General features: G+C 34.5%; 1 protein-coding gene across 1 annotated transcript in view; it reads left to right on the forward strand.

Annotated features, from left to right (window-relative positions):
• LOC144457583 (fibrocystin-like) overlaps positions 1 to 16064 on the forward strand; it is a 268575-nt gene that overhangs the window by 237439 nt on the left and 15072 nt on the right. The window contains exons 16-17 of the mRNA XM_078155330.1: positions 5826 to 5984; positions 10860 to 11003. Coding sequence (XP_078011456.1) covers positions 5826 to 5984; positions 10860 to 11003 — 303 coding nt within the window. The remainder of the gene's footprint in view (positions 1 to 5825; positions 5985 to 10859; positions 11004 to 16064) is intronic.

Raw genomic sequence — 16064 nt, forward strand, 5'->3', positions numbered from 1 at the left:
TCACAAATGGGAGCATCTGGAGAACCTCACTATCTGTATTGAGTCTCTATTTTATTTCTATGCTAGGCATCCTCCATGATGATGACAAGCATGGTGGGTGAACATATATTTCCCTCCTTTATATCTCACTTGATAATTACAATTAGAAAGTCTTCAAAAGAACTTGTCAGTTCTGTCATCTTTCAAGGAATCTTGTAAGATTTTCACATGTAAGTGGGAGACATGGAGGATAGGAAGTATTACTCTTTGGGAAATCAAATGATTTTTATAGCCAACAAAAAAATAAACACAATGGGATTTTGTGTTCTCAATGCCTTTCATTAAATTAAGTAACTATAAAGATGTGGTTTGTTGTGAAATATCATTATTTTTAGTTCTCTCTCCTCATACATAGCATCCTCAAGGATTGTCGTGATGCTTATGTTTATTATTCTCATAATTTTTTAAATCTTTGAGATAGAAAATAAGATATTTGGAGCAATGTTATTGATATGCGCTAATTTTTGGCAATAATACACTTTTTTTTACACACTTTTGGTATCCTGCTCTCTTTCAGATATCATGAACATTGATCCTTTGACATCCTCATAGTAGGGTCACCTCCATCTCAGACCTTCTTTGTGTATAGTGCCATATGCATTTCTTCTAATAACACAGGCAAGCTGTGATTGGTGTTACAATGTCTTTACTGGTTTAAAAAAGTTTCTTACCAAAAAAAAAACTTTTCAGAATTTTTCACTTTTGTTGTCCTTCTTTAAACTTCATCCTAAAATGCCCTTGGGATGATTTTGCTTAGTTGGGTCTTTCACTAAGCTGTTAGTAAACCTATTTTTCTCTTCACCATTTCTTAATGTTTTCTGAGGAGATATTACTTTTGATCTTCCTATATCTTCTTAAAGTTTTTTTTTATTAGAAATGAGTTTATATTCTAAATCGTTTCTAACTTTGGTGGGCAATCTGTCTGCTTAGCAAGAGATCATATGTTTGCTGGTTGAGGTAGTTTCTAGATTTCTTTTATCAAAATATGGCAGTTGACATTAACATTATGTTAACATATAAAATAGCTCTCTGACCCCTTTTTTACACAAAAACTTAATCAAATAAGTCAAATAGACTAAAAATATACAGAATGAAAGGTTAGAGATCATTCAATTCAACCCCCTCATTTTATGATGAACTGAGGCTCGAAATGAGAAAGTGACTTGTCCAAGTAAGGGGTAGAGCCGGAAACCTCTATAATCTGGTCCTTCTCTCTCATCCCAACCATATCACATACTATTCTTTAACATGAATTCTTTGCTTTAGGGAAACTGAGTGATTTATTATTTCCAATTCATGCCTTCTGCTTTTTTAACTTTTGCAACTTTACTCTCATTATTACTTCTTCCTACAATGTTATGTTCTTTTCTTCTCTCTCCCATCCCCCAACCATCTTCATCTTCTCTTGTGAAACAGGCTTTAAAATTGTGGTAGTGGCAACCATTGATTAATGAGTTTTCTTGATTTTAATTTCATATATTATCCTTCAGCTCTTACATGGTAAAGGATGCTTTTATAATCACTTTCATTGTTTTTTTCCTCCTCAGTGCCCCTAGAATGAGGACTAATATTGCTACTCCTTTTTTTGCCTATCAGGAAACTGAAAGCCAGAGAAATTATAAGTAATTTAACCAAGGCAATACAGATTCAGCCTCAAAGTCAAAATTAGATCTTTCTTGTGTGTTCATGAATCTGGCCCTGTTAATAGCTTCTTCATTTCCTGAACCACTGCCAAAAAAAGATAATGGTTTTTGGATAGTACTTTTGCAGTGTTGTCTCATCCATCCTTTCTATTTCCACTGCCAATACCAGAGTTTAGTTACTTATCACCTCAAGCACAAAATATTGCAGTAGTATCCTAACTGGTTTCCTTGCCTCCAGACTCTTCCCTCATCCCTGTGATTTCCTACAAATAAAAATCTTCAAGAACTCTCCAACACTTTATGTAGTTGAAATTTCTCAACCTGGAATTAAAAATTCTGTTCAATCATGCAAGCTATTTACCATTGTTAATATTCAACCACCTATTTATTCCTCCTGTATATTCTTCCTTTGCCCTTTGAGTGATCTGAAATTTTGATTCCTTGGAGATTATGGTATTCTATGATCTGCAACCATTTAACAACACCAGAAGAGTGCTGACATTTAAGACATAGAATTTTTCTTCCAAAAAAATGCTTGCATGTATTCATCAGTAACCAAATCAAATGAAACTCAGAGCAAGATGTTCACATGTAATAACCAGTGGGTTATTCTGCACAGTACTAAGAAGACTACTAAGCAGTAATATTTCTGGTGCTACAAGGCTGTCTCGATTCTATTTAATATGACACAATACTGAAAGAAGACACCCCCTCACAATTTATGTAATCAATCTATCCCATTATTAACTTGCTAGGTCAACACATCCAATCAGTTCATAAACATTTGCTAAGCACTTTTGCCAAGCACTATGCTAAGTGCTAGTGATTCAAATTTAAGACAGAAAGAAAGAAAAAAAGAGAGAGAGAGAGAGAGAGAGAGAGAGAGAGAGAGAGAGAGAGAGAAAGACAGACAGACAGAAAAAGAAAGAAAGAAAGAAAGAAAGAAAGAAAGAAAGAAAGAAAGAAAGAAAGAAAGAAAGAAAGAAAGAAAGAAAGAAAGAAAGAAAGAAAGACTGTTCCTGCTCTCAAGGAGCTTAAAAATGTAATGGGGGGAAACAATACAGAAAAGGAAACTGAAAGAAGTGGGTAAAGGTGCCTGGCACAAAGGCATGACGGAGAGGCACAAAGGAATGTAGCCAAGCAGGGAATGAAGAGATGGCTGGCCTAGGTGCTCTCCTCAAATGGAGGTTTGGGGAGGAGCTCTCAGAGAGAACCCCACTCAGAGGAACCCCAAGGGCAGAGGGTACTGACAACGTATGAGTTCTAGGACTAATAGAATCTTGCAGAATAAGTGCATTTCCTGAGTAACTTAGAAGAAACAAAACTCCCTAGCCTTACCTGAATTTTCTGCATTCTTCAGATAAAAACAGAGTTGCTTTTTCATTTGTTTGCTTGTTTTTGGTTTCCAAAAGAATTCTGACCATAACTACTCATGATCATAGTCAAGTTTTACATATCCTTGTGGCTTTGTCATCTTTGATGTTGGGAAGCTGAATTTGAATTTTTCGTCTATTGATTTGAGACAAGACTCTGACAATCTCTCAGAGCCTTCTATGAATTTATGTAGAGATGGGAGGATGATTCTTCCTTCATTCACATGAGCAGAATGAACTAGTATCAAAGAGCTAAATGGGACATTAACATCATCAAATAAAATTCCCTCATGTTACAGATGAGGGAACTGAGGCCCAGAAAGGCAATATATGTATATATATATATATATATATAATCTTAGCCAAGTTCACATACTAATAGAGTTAAGAATAGAATTTAGGTCTCTCAATTTCTGTTTGATGGCAGCTTTTCAATATTTCTTTAACATAGTCTACATCTATTTTATTTATTCTAGTCATGTGCTTACTTTTTAATATTTATCAATCTATATTGTTTTTACATTACTATACTTTCCCAATACTCACTCTATAGATCTCTCCCTCAGAACAAAGACACGTTAAGTAAAACAAACCAACATAACACGCATGTCTGATTGGATATATGACATGTTTTCACTCCTAGTTCATGATCTCTGTACCCAGCTGAAGTGGAAGGTTATCATCGGTCTCAAGGACCATAACTGATCATTACATTTCAGTTGAATAATTTTGTTTTTGAATGCTGTCTTTTTGCTTTTTTATACCATTATAGTCATTATGTATATTGTTGTCTTGATTCCACTTTCTTCGCTCTGCATCCATTCATACAAGACTTCCTATGTTTTTCTAAGTGTTTCATATCCATAATTTCTTATGGTACAATAATATTCCATTCTTTTCATATATCACAATTTACTCATCCATTTTTTTCTGTTCCTCAATTGATGGAAATACACCTTGTTTCCATTTGTTTTCCTGAGACAAAAAGTGCTCCTATGAGTATTTTTCTGTCTTCTACCTCCTTGAAGTAAATGCCTAGGAGTGGGATTGCTTAGGTCCAGTATTAATAATATTTTCATAAAATTCCAAATTGCTTCTTAAAAATGGAATAAATTCTTAGTTCCACCAACAGTGTATTGGCGTACTTGACTTTCTACCAGCCCTTCCAACGTTGACTATTTCCATATTTTACCATCTTTGCTAATTTGTTCACTATGACGTTAAAGATAAGAATTTCATAATTTGTATTCATCTTAGATTTGAATCTTTTTGTGTGGTTGTTGACAGTTTTTCATTTCTTTTGTTTAAACTGCTTATGTTCTTTGCTTACTATCGCAAGATTTTTCTTACTCTTGCATATTTCTATAAATTCTCAATGCATCTTGGGTATCAGAATTTTTCAAAGTGTCACATAAAAAATCTTCCAAATGTCACAGCTTTTCTTTATAGTCTAGATACATTGATTTTGTTCAGATATAAATAAACTTTAAATTTTCATATAATCAATACTAAATTATCTACCCTCTATTCACTCCTCTCCTCTGCACTAGTTACCATTCACACCTTGAGAATCATATAAAAGGGAGCTTCCTTCACTCACTATTTTTGCATCCGGAGACCACAAAGTCCCCAGCTTCTGAGAAGGTCCTCAAGAATACATTTTATTTTACTTCTATGCAAATTTTTAAATCTCTGAGGGTTTGCCTTGCACTCAGGAAATGTTCTCATTTACTGCTTATTCACTTACAGATTCCCCCCCCTTATATTTGTGGAAATTCCCCTTGTTCTAGTCTCTTCTAATTTTTTTTATGATTATACTTATTTTTTTTTTTTAGAGTTTAGTGTAGTGTATAGTCTAAGAAAGATATTGGTTCCAAATTGTTTTAGACACAACTACTTTCCATTTTCCCCAGAAGCTCTTGTCACACATGAAATCTTTTTCCTTGTGGTTTATGCTCTCATGGATATTGAATGTTGGACAACTATGATTATTTGCCTTTCCTATTAGAAATAGGTACAGGGTTAATTTCTTTCTTTCTTTTTTGTTTGTTTTTGCTAGGTAATGGGGTTAAGTGACTTGCCACACCTCGTAGGTGTCAAGAGTCTGGTCTGAGGCCAGATTTGAACTCAGGTCCCCCTGACTTCAGGGCCGGTGCTCTATCCACTGCACTACCTAGCTACCCCGGGGTTATTTCTTTTGTTTTGTTTTTAATCTGTGTGGTGCAGGTTCCTTTATTTTTACTTTTATTTTTTTTCCCCTGCTTCAACCATTCAGCAAATATTTACTTGGGAACATTTTCTGTTTTTAAAGTGATTGTTTTTAAGTGTCAGAGCCAAGAACTGTGCAAGTGGTATAGAGGAGTGAGTTGTTGTATTAATCATACATAAAAGTGGTTCAAGTGAAGAATTGCAGAGGAGTTCAAACTAGGTGATTTTCCCCATAATTAGTCAAGACCTAGAGAAAAGAATATACGTAGTATACTTTGTTCAAATGTAGAAATGGAAAATCAGAGTGATTCCTTCTCACTTTTAGATAATAAACTCCATAAGGGTAGAGAGCATGACATATCTTAACTTTGTGTCTTCTGTATCATGTAGAACAATGTGCTGAACCCAAAAGGTGCTTAATTAACGTTTGCTGACTACATAAATGAATACTATATTTGAGAGATGAGAGCAGTTCAGAAATAATAACCTTCCATCATGATTATATTGCTTCTTTATAGCACAATATAATTAATTATTTTTATTATCATTTTTTTACTTTTAGGTGCCAAATTTAGAGTTCGATCTGAGCCATTTGCAGTGTTTCCTGTTAACATGGGAGAAAAATCTACTATCCTTATGGCTCTTATTTTGTGTTCTGCTGCCTCGTGGGTTGCTTTGTGCTTTCTGGTATTTTGTTGGTTTAAGAAAAGAAAAATCAAAAGTAAGTTTGCATTCCCAAAAGAAGGAAATGCCTGTTTTGATCTGTGGAATGCAGGCATTAATTAAAATGTCTTGGTTTCTGATAAGTAAGGATAGTTTTATTCACCAATGAGATCTCTTATAATCCTATATGGATAACTGGCCACATAAAACTTGCTGAGCTTATGTCTTCAGTATATAGTCTTCCATTTCTTGATTGAGAACCTGAGGTTCACTAACTTGTTTTTTTATATATATTTTAAAAAAACTGTATTTCAGTATAATTGGTTTCTTTGTAATCCTTAGTATTTTATTTCATACATTTAATCCATTATTCTGAGGAGTCCATACATTTTATCAGATTGAAAAAAAGGGGTCCATGATACAAAAAAGTTTAGGAACTCCTAACCTAAACAAAAATTGACCCTGTGTACACATCCTTTATTTAATTATCTATCTATGGGTTCCCTACCTATAGAATATAAACTCTCTGAGATCAGAAACTGTTGCCCCTTTGTAATTGCAGGGTTGGCGTAAAGATGAACTGAGAGGATATATGTGAGCATGCTTTGAAAATCTAAAAGTATGATGAAAATGTGGTTGGTTTTTTACTACCATTATGCCTACATTTTCTTTCTAGTAGTTCAGAGAGTCACAGAATCATATAATATATTTCAGCTGAAAGGGACATTAAAAGTTCTTTAAGAATAGAATTCCTTGGGGGCGGCTAGGTGGCGCAGTGGATAGAACACCAGCCCTGGAGTCAAGAGGACCTGAGTTCAAATCTGGCCTCAGACACATAACACTAACTAGCCGTGTAACCCTGGGCAAGTCACTTAACCCCATTGTCTGCCCTCCCCCCCCAAAAAAAAACCAAACAAGCAAACAAAAAAAAAGAGTATAGGATCCCTTGATGCCTGGAGACAAAGGAATGGGCTCAATGACAGCTCCAGGATCACTGAATTAGATATATGTGGCCCCATATATCTATATAGTAAGGGCGCTTAATCTTTTTGGTGTCATGGACTCCTTTAGCAGTCTGCTCAAAGACTATGGACCCTTCTCAGGATATTGTTTTTAAATAAAGAAAATTACAAAAAAAATCAATTATATTTGTATGATATACATTATCCTATATATGTCACTTTAAAACTAGATGTAAATGTAAGCTATCACTATGACCATGACGATCATAATAATTTTCATTTCTTTTCATCTTATTCAATGGAATTCAGACAGAGATGATCCTGTACCTTGTTGTGGTTCTTTTATGTTTAATGCTTGGTAAACTATTACATAGATGAATTAAATGATTGCTTTTTGTAACTATGCAAAATGAGGGGCATGTAAGCTCACCACTAGTGTCACTAAAAGCCTAGAGAAAAAATGTCATTATCTCAATCTCCTAATTTCCTTAAAATATTCGATATCTTATTTTCATATTACCCATATTTCCCGATATAGCTTTCCTTCTGTCCCCTTCTTTTCCTCGTGATGAAAGCTAAATGAAATTAAAAAAGTTATCAAAATTAACCACCATATTGAAAAAGTCTGATTCTTCATGACAAGCCCAGATTAGTAGTGTTATCTCCACCCACTCTCTTTGGACAAGAGCTGTTATTTCATCAGTATAGGGAACTCCCATTATGGAAGACTCCTCTACCTATGCACTGTATTTATAATAATTGGAGTGTGGTCTTGGACATCGAGAAGATAAATGACTTACCCAGGGTCATATAACCACTATATGTTAGAGAAAGAACTTGAACCCAGGTATTATTCCTGGAATCCAACTCTTTATCCCCTATCATATCCTACTTCCCAAGGTACTATTATTATCCCCATTTTACAGATAATGGAACTCAGGTTTTTTTTTTCTGGGTCCAAGTCTGGTGCCCTATGCATTTGGCCAAACTCCCGTGACTTTCCTCGGGCCATATACTAAATTATTTTCAAATTCAGGATTAAGCTGTGGAAGAGTAGGGAAAATATGGCTCCAAGTTAGTAGCTTTTCACTACTGAGCCCTACTGAGACACTCTTATCTACGTTTAAAGGCCATTAAATATAACTTTGACAATCATTTTCAGAAATCATTAGACTCACCAACATTCTCTTCAGCCTCACCTATATTTACCTATGCCTCTCTCCAAATTTACTGTACATCACCAATTCTGTTTTCTCCCCACATCACTCAGAGAATGCCAGCATCTACCAATAGTAACAGCAGGTACTCCCACAGATATTGGTTTCATAAAAAAATATATATTTATATTAAAAAGTCAATAGGATGGAGGGGCAGAACACTATGTATGTTTTACTATTTTAGGCAGGTGGACCAGCATGTATATTTTCATGTCATCTTTAACCTTCCCTCTAAGACATTCTGATAGAAAGGCTAAAGGCTAGGGGGCCTTGTCTATTGTTTATGGGTATAGCTGGATCATGTGGCCTTTAGCATGAGGAAAAGGAAAACTGTCAGTCCCTTGCTGATTTTCAAGCTGACTTTAACAGCTCCATCATCACTGAAAACAGCTGTCTTGCTACCTATGCTAGGGAAACTGTGTCAGCCTCCTGTTTAATGAGAACGATGTTCGCTTCTTGCTAACACAGTTTCCACTATAATATGAGCAAGTCTTCAGTGGCAACAGGGATGGAGCTGAAGGCTATGTGTGGAGAATGTGTTTACTTCATGCTCTGAAACATGAGCACATTTAGAGCTCTTCTAATGGTAGCCCTTATATATGTGATCACAGGGGTTTCTCTCAGGCTGTTTCTTCCCTAGCACAGCAAAGTAGATTATTCGAAATAATCACTAGAAAATACAGAGACCCAACCGATTTTCATTTTATTTTCCAAAAATCCAGTAGCATGAACACACAAAGCACTCTGGCATTTTCTCAGATAATAAGTGTCAAGGTGCTAGTATAGAAATGGCATTTGTTTCTATAAAAGTCTAGTGTGGTCTTAAAGAAAACAGAATTGACCAGTCCACTAATACGTCTCATCAATCTGTTCTTTCATTCTCAGACTTCCTCTTTCCCTAGTCCTTATTCCTGATTTACCCGAAATCTGAGTCATCTCTGGGATCAAGTCAAGTGGTTACCTGAGAACTTTCCTCATGTCCAGGATTAAATTCTGGGGTTCTTTGTTGTGCCTCCTATCCCTATTTTCATCATCCCCCTACTCCTCAACATGACTGTTCTGCTGCCTTATCAGGCCTGCTGTTGGATAAGCCACATGGCTTCTTATACCATGTTCCATCCATCCAATGCCAATCCATCGGCCAATAAATATTTGTTTGGTGACCATTTTGTTTCTGAGCAGTACTGGGTGCTATATGTAATACAATATGATGAAACTGTTCCTGCATTCAAGGAACTCAGTCTGGTTGTCAAGACAATATTAATATTTATTAATTAATTAAAGAGACATATATGATACAATCATGGTACAGGCTATGTTGTGAAATGGATAAAGCACTGGTCTTGGGGTCAGTAATACTTGTGTTTGAATCTTGCCTCAGACATCTTGCACAAATATCACTTAATTGTTCTCAGACTCAAATTTATCATCTGAAAATGGTGGGAAATTATAGCACATTTCTCACACAGCTGTTTTCATATATATGTGTATGTGTGTGTGTGTGTATCTTACATGGCCTTAGATGAAATGATATATAATTTTTTACCCACCTTTACATGTGATTATCTCATCCTTCTTTGTAGGCTTTCTACAGGTTCATTCAGTCACTCTGAGCACGTTTATTATCCCAGATCATTTAATCTTGCTTAGTTTGTGACCTGAGTGAAGTAAAAGGATAAGACCAGCCATGTGTGTTCTTTGGGCGTATACTCCATGACCACTGATTACCAGGGTCCCATGTCCTCTGACACAGACTTGCCTGTGAGGCTAGGAAAGTACTCAAAAGATGTGGTCAAGAATGCAGCTCGTGTTGACCTTTCAATATATGGTCCATGACATGCCTAAGACCACAAGCAGCTTCTGGCATAGTCTGTTGTACAAGCCTTTCCCTAGTGACAAAAATAGCATAATGAAACACAAATAAGTTAGCTAGATCACTGGACTTCCCTCTGGACTGCTCAGTAACAAAAAAGGCCTTACTCAACTATCTTGTTTACTCTCCTTTTAGAACACGTAGCTCAACTACCATAGTATGAAGGGCAGCTAGGTGGCACAGTGGATAGTGTCCAGCCTGCAGCCAGGAAGACCTGAGTTCAAATCTGGCCTCAGACACTTGCCAGCTGTGTGACCCTGGGCAAGTCATTTAAGCCTGTGTGGCTCAGTTTCTTCATTTATAAAATGTGCTAGAGAAGGAAATGGTAAACCACTCCAGTATCTTTGCCAAGAAAACCTCACATGGGGTCATGAAGAGTCAGAGATGACTAATTGACTATACAATAAATCATAGTATAACTGACCAGTCTTAACACTAAAACTAACAATAGTTTAGGATCTCCCTGCTTTTATGTGGTCCTACCAGCAGTCACAAGGTAAGACAACATCTGGTGGCCTTGTTCAGCCTCTGGCAACAGTTTCTGCTTTCTTTCCCTGCATGGGTAAGTGCTTGTTTTGAATCTGCCAGTTACTTGCCATGGGAACGTGGGAAGATGGCTTAATTTCTTTGTTTCAGTTTCTTCTTCTATAAAACAAAGATATGGGGATGAATGGCCCTTTGCTCTAGATGAGCAAACTAATACAGTAATGCTTTGAGTCTATGCCCAGTCTGTCCTTTAGAATTTAGGTCATACCCCTTTTCTGGGCAACCTATATACAAAGGGACAAAGTATCATTCTGAAATAGCATGCTCTATGCTAAGATATATATAGCTTTCATTCCCCCAAATTGCCAAATGTGTTATGTGTTTTTCATTGGCAGAAACAAAAACTGAAGAGACTTGTGAAACTCAGGAAGAGGACAAAAAGAAAAATCCTCAGGTCATACCCCAACACCATATACATCACACAAGGCTTCAAGGAAGACTGGAAGAGACTGAAAAAGAGGCCACCATGATACAAGAACGTAAGTATGGTCATTGAAAGGTTTTTCTGTAACAAGTGTGGGCATGATGTGGACTCTCTCTTATCTCAGCTCTAAGCCATATTTTGTGGGTCCTCCTTCATTATTTTCCCACCCTACCAAAAAATCACCTCAGCAAAAGGTGATGCAAAGCCAGATGGTTTTGACTTGCCAGATGGCAAGAAACTAGTTACTTAGTCTAGATGACAAGTTTACACTCTAAATGAGGTCTCCTTAAATATGAAATGGAAGAAAGAAAGAAGGAAGGAAAAAAGAAGCAAAAAAAGAAAGGCCGCATTTGTCACATCCAAAAATATATTCTACGTATTAGTCTAGCATCTCCATTAGTCTGTCATCATAAGGCGGGCACTATTCTTTCTTTCTCAGTACTTTGGAATCATGGTTGGTTATTTAGTTGATAAGAATTCTTAAGTATTTTGAAATTTTCATTTTTATGATATTCATGTCGTAGTATAAAATTATCTTACAGTTATGCTCACTTTATTCCGTATCACTTCATATAAGAATTTCCATGTCTCCTTGAAATTGTCTTTTCCCTCATTTCTTATAGCACAATAGTATTCCACTTTATTCATGTGTCATAACTTGTTCAGCCATTTCCCAATTGATTGACACTCTGTTTCCATTTTTTTTTTTTTGCTACTGCAAAAAAAAAAGTTGCTATACATATTTTTGTACACATAGAACTTTTCTTTCTTTGATCTCTTTTCAGGTATACATTTAGCAGCAGTGTAGATAGGTCAAAAGGCATATACTGTTTAGTATATTTTTGTGCATTGCTTATCAAAAAGTTGGACCAATTCATAGCTTCAATAGCAGTGAATCATTGTGCCTGTTTTCCCATAGCCCTTCTAACATTTGTCATTTTCTTTTTTTTCCTTTTTTTTTTTGGTCAGCTTTGCCAATCTGATGGGTGTTAAGTGGAAGCTCAGAATAATTTTCACTTTTCTAATTGTTAGTAATTTGGAGCACTTTTTCATATGATTATAAATAGATTAGATTTGTTCCCTTGAGATCTGCCTGTGCATGTTCTATACTATTTATCAATTGGAGAATGGGTCTTATTTTCATAAATTTAAATAAATTCTTTATATATCTTAGAAACAAGCCCTTTACCAGAAAAACTTTTTACAATGTTTCTTCTCCAGTTAATTGTTTCCCTTCAAATCTTATTGATATTGGATGTGTTTTTATGGGAAAAAACTTGTAAATTTTATATTATAAAAAAATCATCTATTTTATCATGCATGATCCTCTTTGTCCTTCATGTGCTCATAAATTCTTCACCTATTGGAGGCAATCAGCAAGAGCAGTGGATAGAGAACTAGACCAATTGGTGAGGAAGAGCTGTGTTCCAATCTGACTTCAGACACTTAATTCTCAAGTCACTTAACCACTCTTTGCCTCAAACCCTCATTTAAAAAATCAGGATAAAAATAGCACCTACATCAGAAAGTTGTGAGATTCAAATGAGATAATATTTATGGAGCAGTTAGCACAGTTCCTAGCACATAGTAGGTGCTTGCTTTCCTCCTCTGTTCCTTTCCCTTTTCATAATACTGAAAAGCAGTTTCTTCTTTGTTTCTCTCATTTGTTTTTGTTGTACCTTTTTGTGTCTACGGCATGTATCCTTTAGGAGTTTATTTTAGTACAATGTATGAGGTGTTAGTGTAAGCCTACCTTCTGCCATACTGCAGTCCAGAAGCTGGGGTCTTTGTATTTTTCAAAGATTAGGCTACTTGGTTTGTTTACTTCTCTGTTATGTACTTAATCTGTTCCATTGAGCAAGCTCTTTACTTTTTTTTTCTTTTTTGGTGAGGAAATTGGCATTAAATGACTTGCCCAGGGTCACACAGCTAGTAAATGTCAAGTGTCTGAGGCCAGATTTGAACTCAGGTTCTCCTGACTCCAAGGCCAGAGCACTTTCTACTGTGCCAACTAGCTGCCCCTTAATCTCTTTGCTTTTTAACCAGCAGCAAATTATTTTTGAGAAGTATTGCTTTGTAGTATAGTTTGGGATCTGGTAGGCCTCTTTCTTTCCCACCTTTTGTTATTATTTGTCTTTAGATTCTTGACCTTTTGTTCCTCGAGATTAATTTAGTTATTATTTTCTAGCTATATAAAGCAATTCTATGGAAGTTTGATTGGTATTGCTGGTAAATAAGTACATTAATTTAAACAGTGTTGCATTTCTTTATTATTATTGGCTCTGCCTACTCACGAACAATTAGTATTTCTTCAATTATTTAGACTTATCTTTATTCCTATAAATAGTGTTTTGTAGTAGTATTTGAATTGTTTTTAGGTGTATCTTGATAGGTCAAGTTCCTAGTATTTTATACATGTTATAGTTATTATAAATGTAATTTCTTCTTCTATCTCATCTTACAGTTTTATTTGCATTACATATTTGCATGGATTTATCTTACGTCTTACAACTTTGCTGAAGATGTTGATTGTTTCAATTAAGTTTAGTTAATTCTCTAGGGTTCTCTAAGTACATCATCACACTATCTTTTAAAAAAAGCCCAATAATTTTGTTTCTTCTTTGTACTCATTTCCTCAATTTCTTTTTCTTGTCATTGTTATGGCTAGCATTTATAGCACTATGTCAAATAGAAGTGGTAGCTAAGGACATTCTTGTTTCACCCTGATCTTCTTATAAAAAGAGTTTTACTTGACCTGTATTATATAATACTTGTTCTTGGCCTTAGATATAACTATATCATATTTGTTCCTTTGTCTTTAAGTATTAACAGAAATTGATATCATATTTTGTCATACTTTTTCTGCATTTAGTAATATAATCATGTTTTTGTTATTGATACAATTAATTAATTGTAGTTTTCCTACTTTTAGTCCAACTTTACATTCCTGATACAAATCCAACCTGGTTATGGTGGATAATCTTAGTGATATGCTGCTATAACCTCTTTTCTGGTATTTTATTTAAAAAATTTTCCATCAATGTTTATTAGAGATATTAATCTATGGTTTTCTTTATCTGTTTTGCTTCTCCCTCATTTAGGTATCAAAACCATATTTGTGACATAGATAGAATTTGGTAGTATCTCTTCTTTTGCCTTTTGCTTTGCAAACTGTAAAATATTTGAATTATTATTAGAAGGTTTAATAGAAATTACCTGTGAACATGTAGTCCTTTTTTGGAGGAGTTCATTTATAGGTTGTTTATTTTCTTTCTATGAGAGTGGGCTAAATTATTTCTTGTTCTTTCAATCTAGTTATCTTGAAATTTTAAAAGTATTTATTTATTTATTTATTTATTTTTATTGGGATATAGTTATAGAAAGTGGTTTTTAATAATATCCTTCTTTCTTATGAATTCCTCTTTATCATTTTTTTTTATTCTGGTCATTTGGTTTTCCTCTTTCTTCTTTTTTTTTCCCTCTTTCTTCTTTTTTAACAACATTACCTAATGACATATACACACACACATATTTCCAAAAAGCCAACTTTTAGCTTTATTTATTTTTTCCCTTTTATTTTTTATTACATTAGTGCATATTTATGGAATAAAATAAGTATTTCCATATCATAGCATAGTAAAAATATGATTGTACAGGAAGTTGCAAATGTACTAGGCACAATTTGCTATTTATTTCAAATATACAACAAATTTATCATGTAAATTTCTTTTTCTACCTTTTTCCTACCCTCCATCCACCTCTCCCTAGAGATGGCTACCATTAGATACACATATAGACACATACATATACACACATGTGTAAAATTATCTTATATATCCTTACATATGTATGCATATAAAGCCTTTCTTCATTTGTCCTTTATGGCTAATTTGCACATTTATAATAGTAAAAATAACTTAGTCATTCAAAGTCATTCTTAATATCTCTGTTATTGTATATAATGTGCTCTTGGTTCTGCTCCCTTCACTACTCATTATTTCATGCAAGTCTTTTCATGTTTTTTCTAATATCATTGGACTCATCATTTCTTATAGCAAGTAGTATTCCATCACAACCATATACCACAACTTACTCAGCCATCCCCCAATTGATGAGTACCTCCACAATTTCCAGCTCTTTGCACCACAAAGAGAGCCTATATAAACATTTTAGAATACATAGGTTCTTTTCTTTTTTCCAGTAATCACTTTTGGAAACAGACCTTGTAGGAGGTATTGCTGGATCAAAGGATATAGGTAGTTTAATAACTCTTTGGGCATAATTCCAGATTGTTCTCCAAAATGGTTGGATCAGTTCACAATGCCACCAACAATTAATTAGTGTCCCAATTTTTCCACATCCTCTCCAACATTCATTTCTATCCCATTGAATCATTTTAGCCAATCTGGTAGGTATGAAATAATATCTCAAGGTTGTTTTAATTTGCATTTCTCTAATCAAAAATTATTTAGAGCATTTTTATATGACTATAAATTGTTTTGATTACTTCATTGGAAAACTACCTTTTCATAGCCTTTGACCATTTATCAGTTGGGGAAAGACAAAGTTCTTTATATATTTTTGATATGAGATCTTTATCTGATTGTCTATAATTTTCTCCCAATTTTCTGCTTTCTTTCTAATCTTAGCTATATTTATTTTATTTGTACAAAAACCTTTTAATTTAATGTAATAGAAATAAATTAAATAAATCATTAATTAAATAAATTATGTTGAATAGTAGACAAAGAAGGGATCATACTAAACTCCTTTTAAGGAACAAATACGACATTTATATCTAAACCAGGAAGAGTAAAAACATAAAAAGAAAATTACAGGCCAATTTCATTAATAAATATGGAGGCAAAAATCCTAAATAAAATGCTAGCTAAAAGATTGCAACAATATGTTACAAAGATTATACATTATGATCAAGTGGGATTTATACCAGAAACGCAGGGATGGATTAACATAAGGAAAACTATTAACGTAACTGATTACATCAATATTAAAAGTAAAAAAGATCATTTGATCATATGAATAGATGCAGAAAAAACTTTTTTTTTTTGGCTAGGCAACGGGGTTAAGTAACTTGCCCAGGGTCACACAGCTAGTA

The sequence above is a fragment of the Phascolarctos cinereus genome, unplaced genomic scaffold (assembly GCF_003287225.1).
Source record: "Phascolarctos cinereus isolate Bilbo 61053 unplaced genomic scaffold, phaCin_HiC Scaffold_5;HRSCAF=322, whole genome shotgun sequence".
Taxonomy (NCBI): Eukaryota; Metazoa; Chordata; class Mammalia; order Diprotodontia; family Phascolarctidae; genus Phascolarctos; species Phascolarctos cinereus.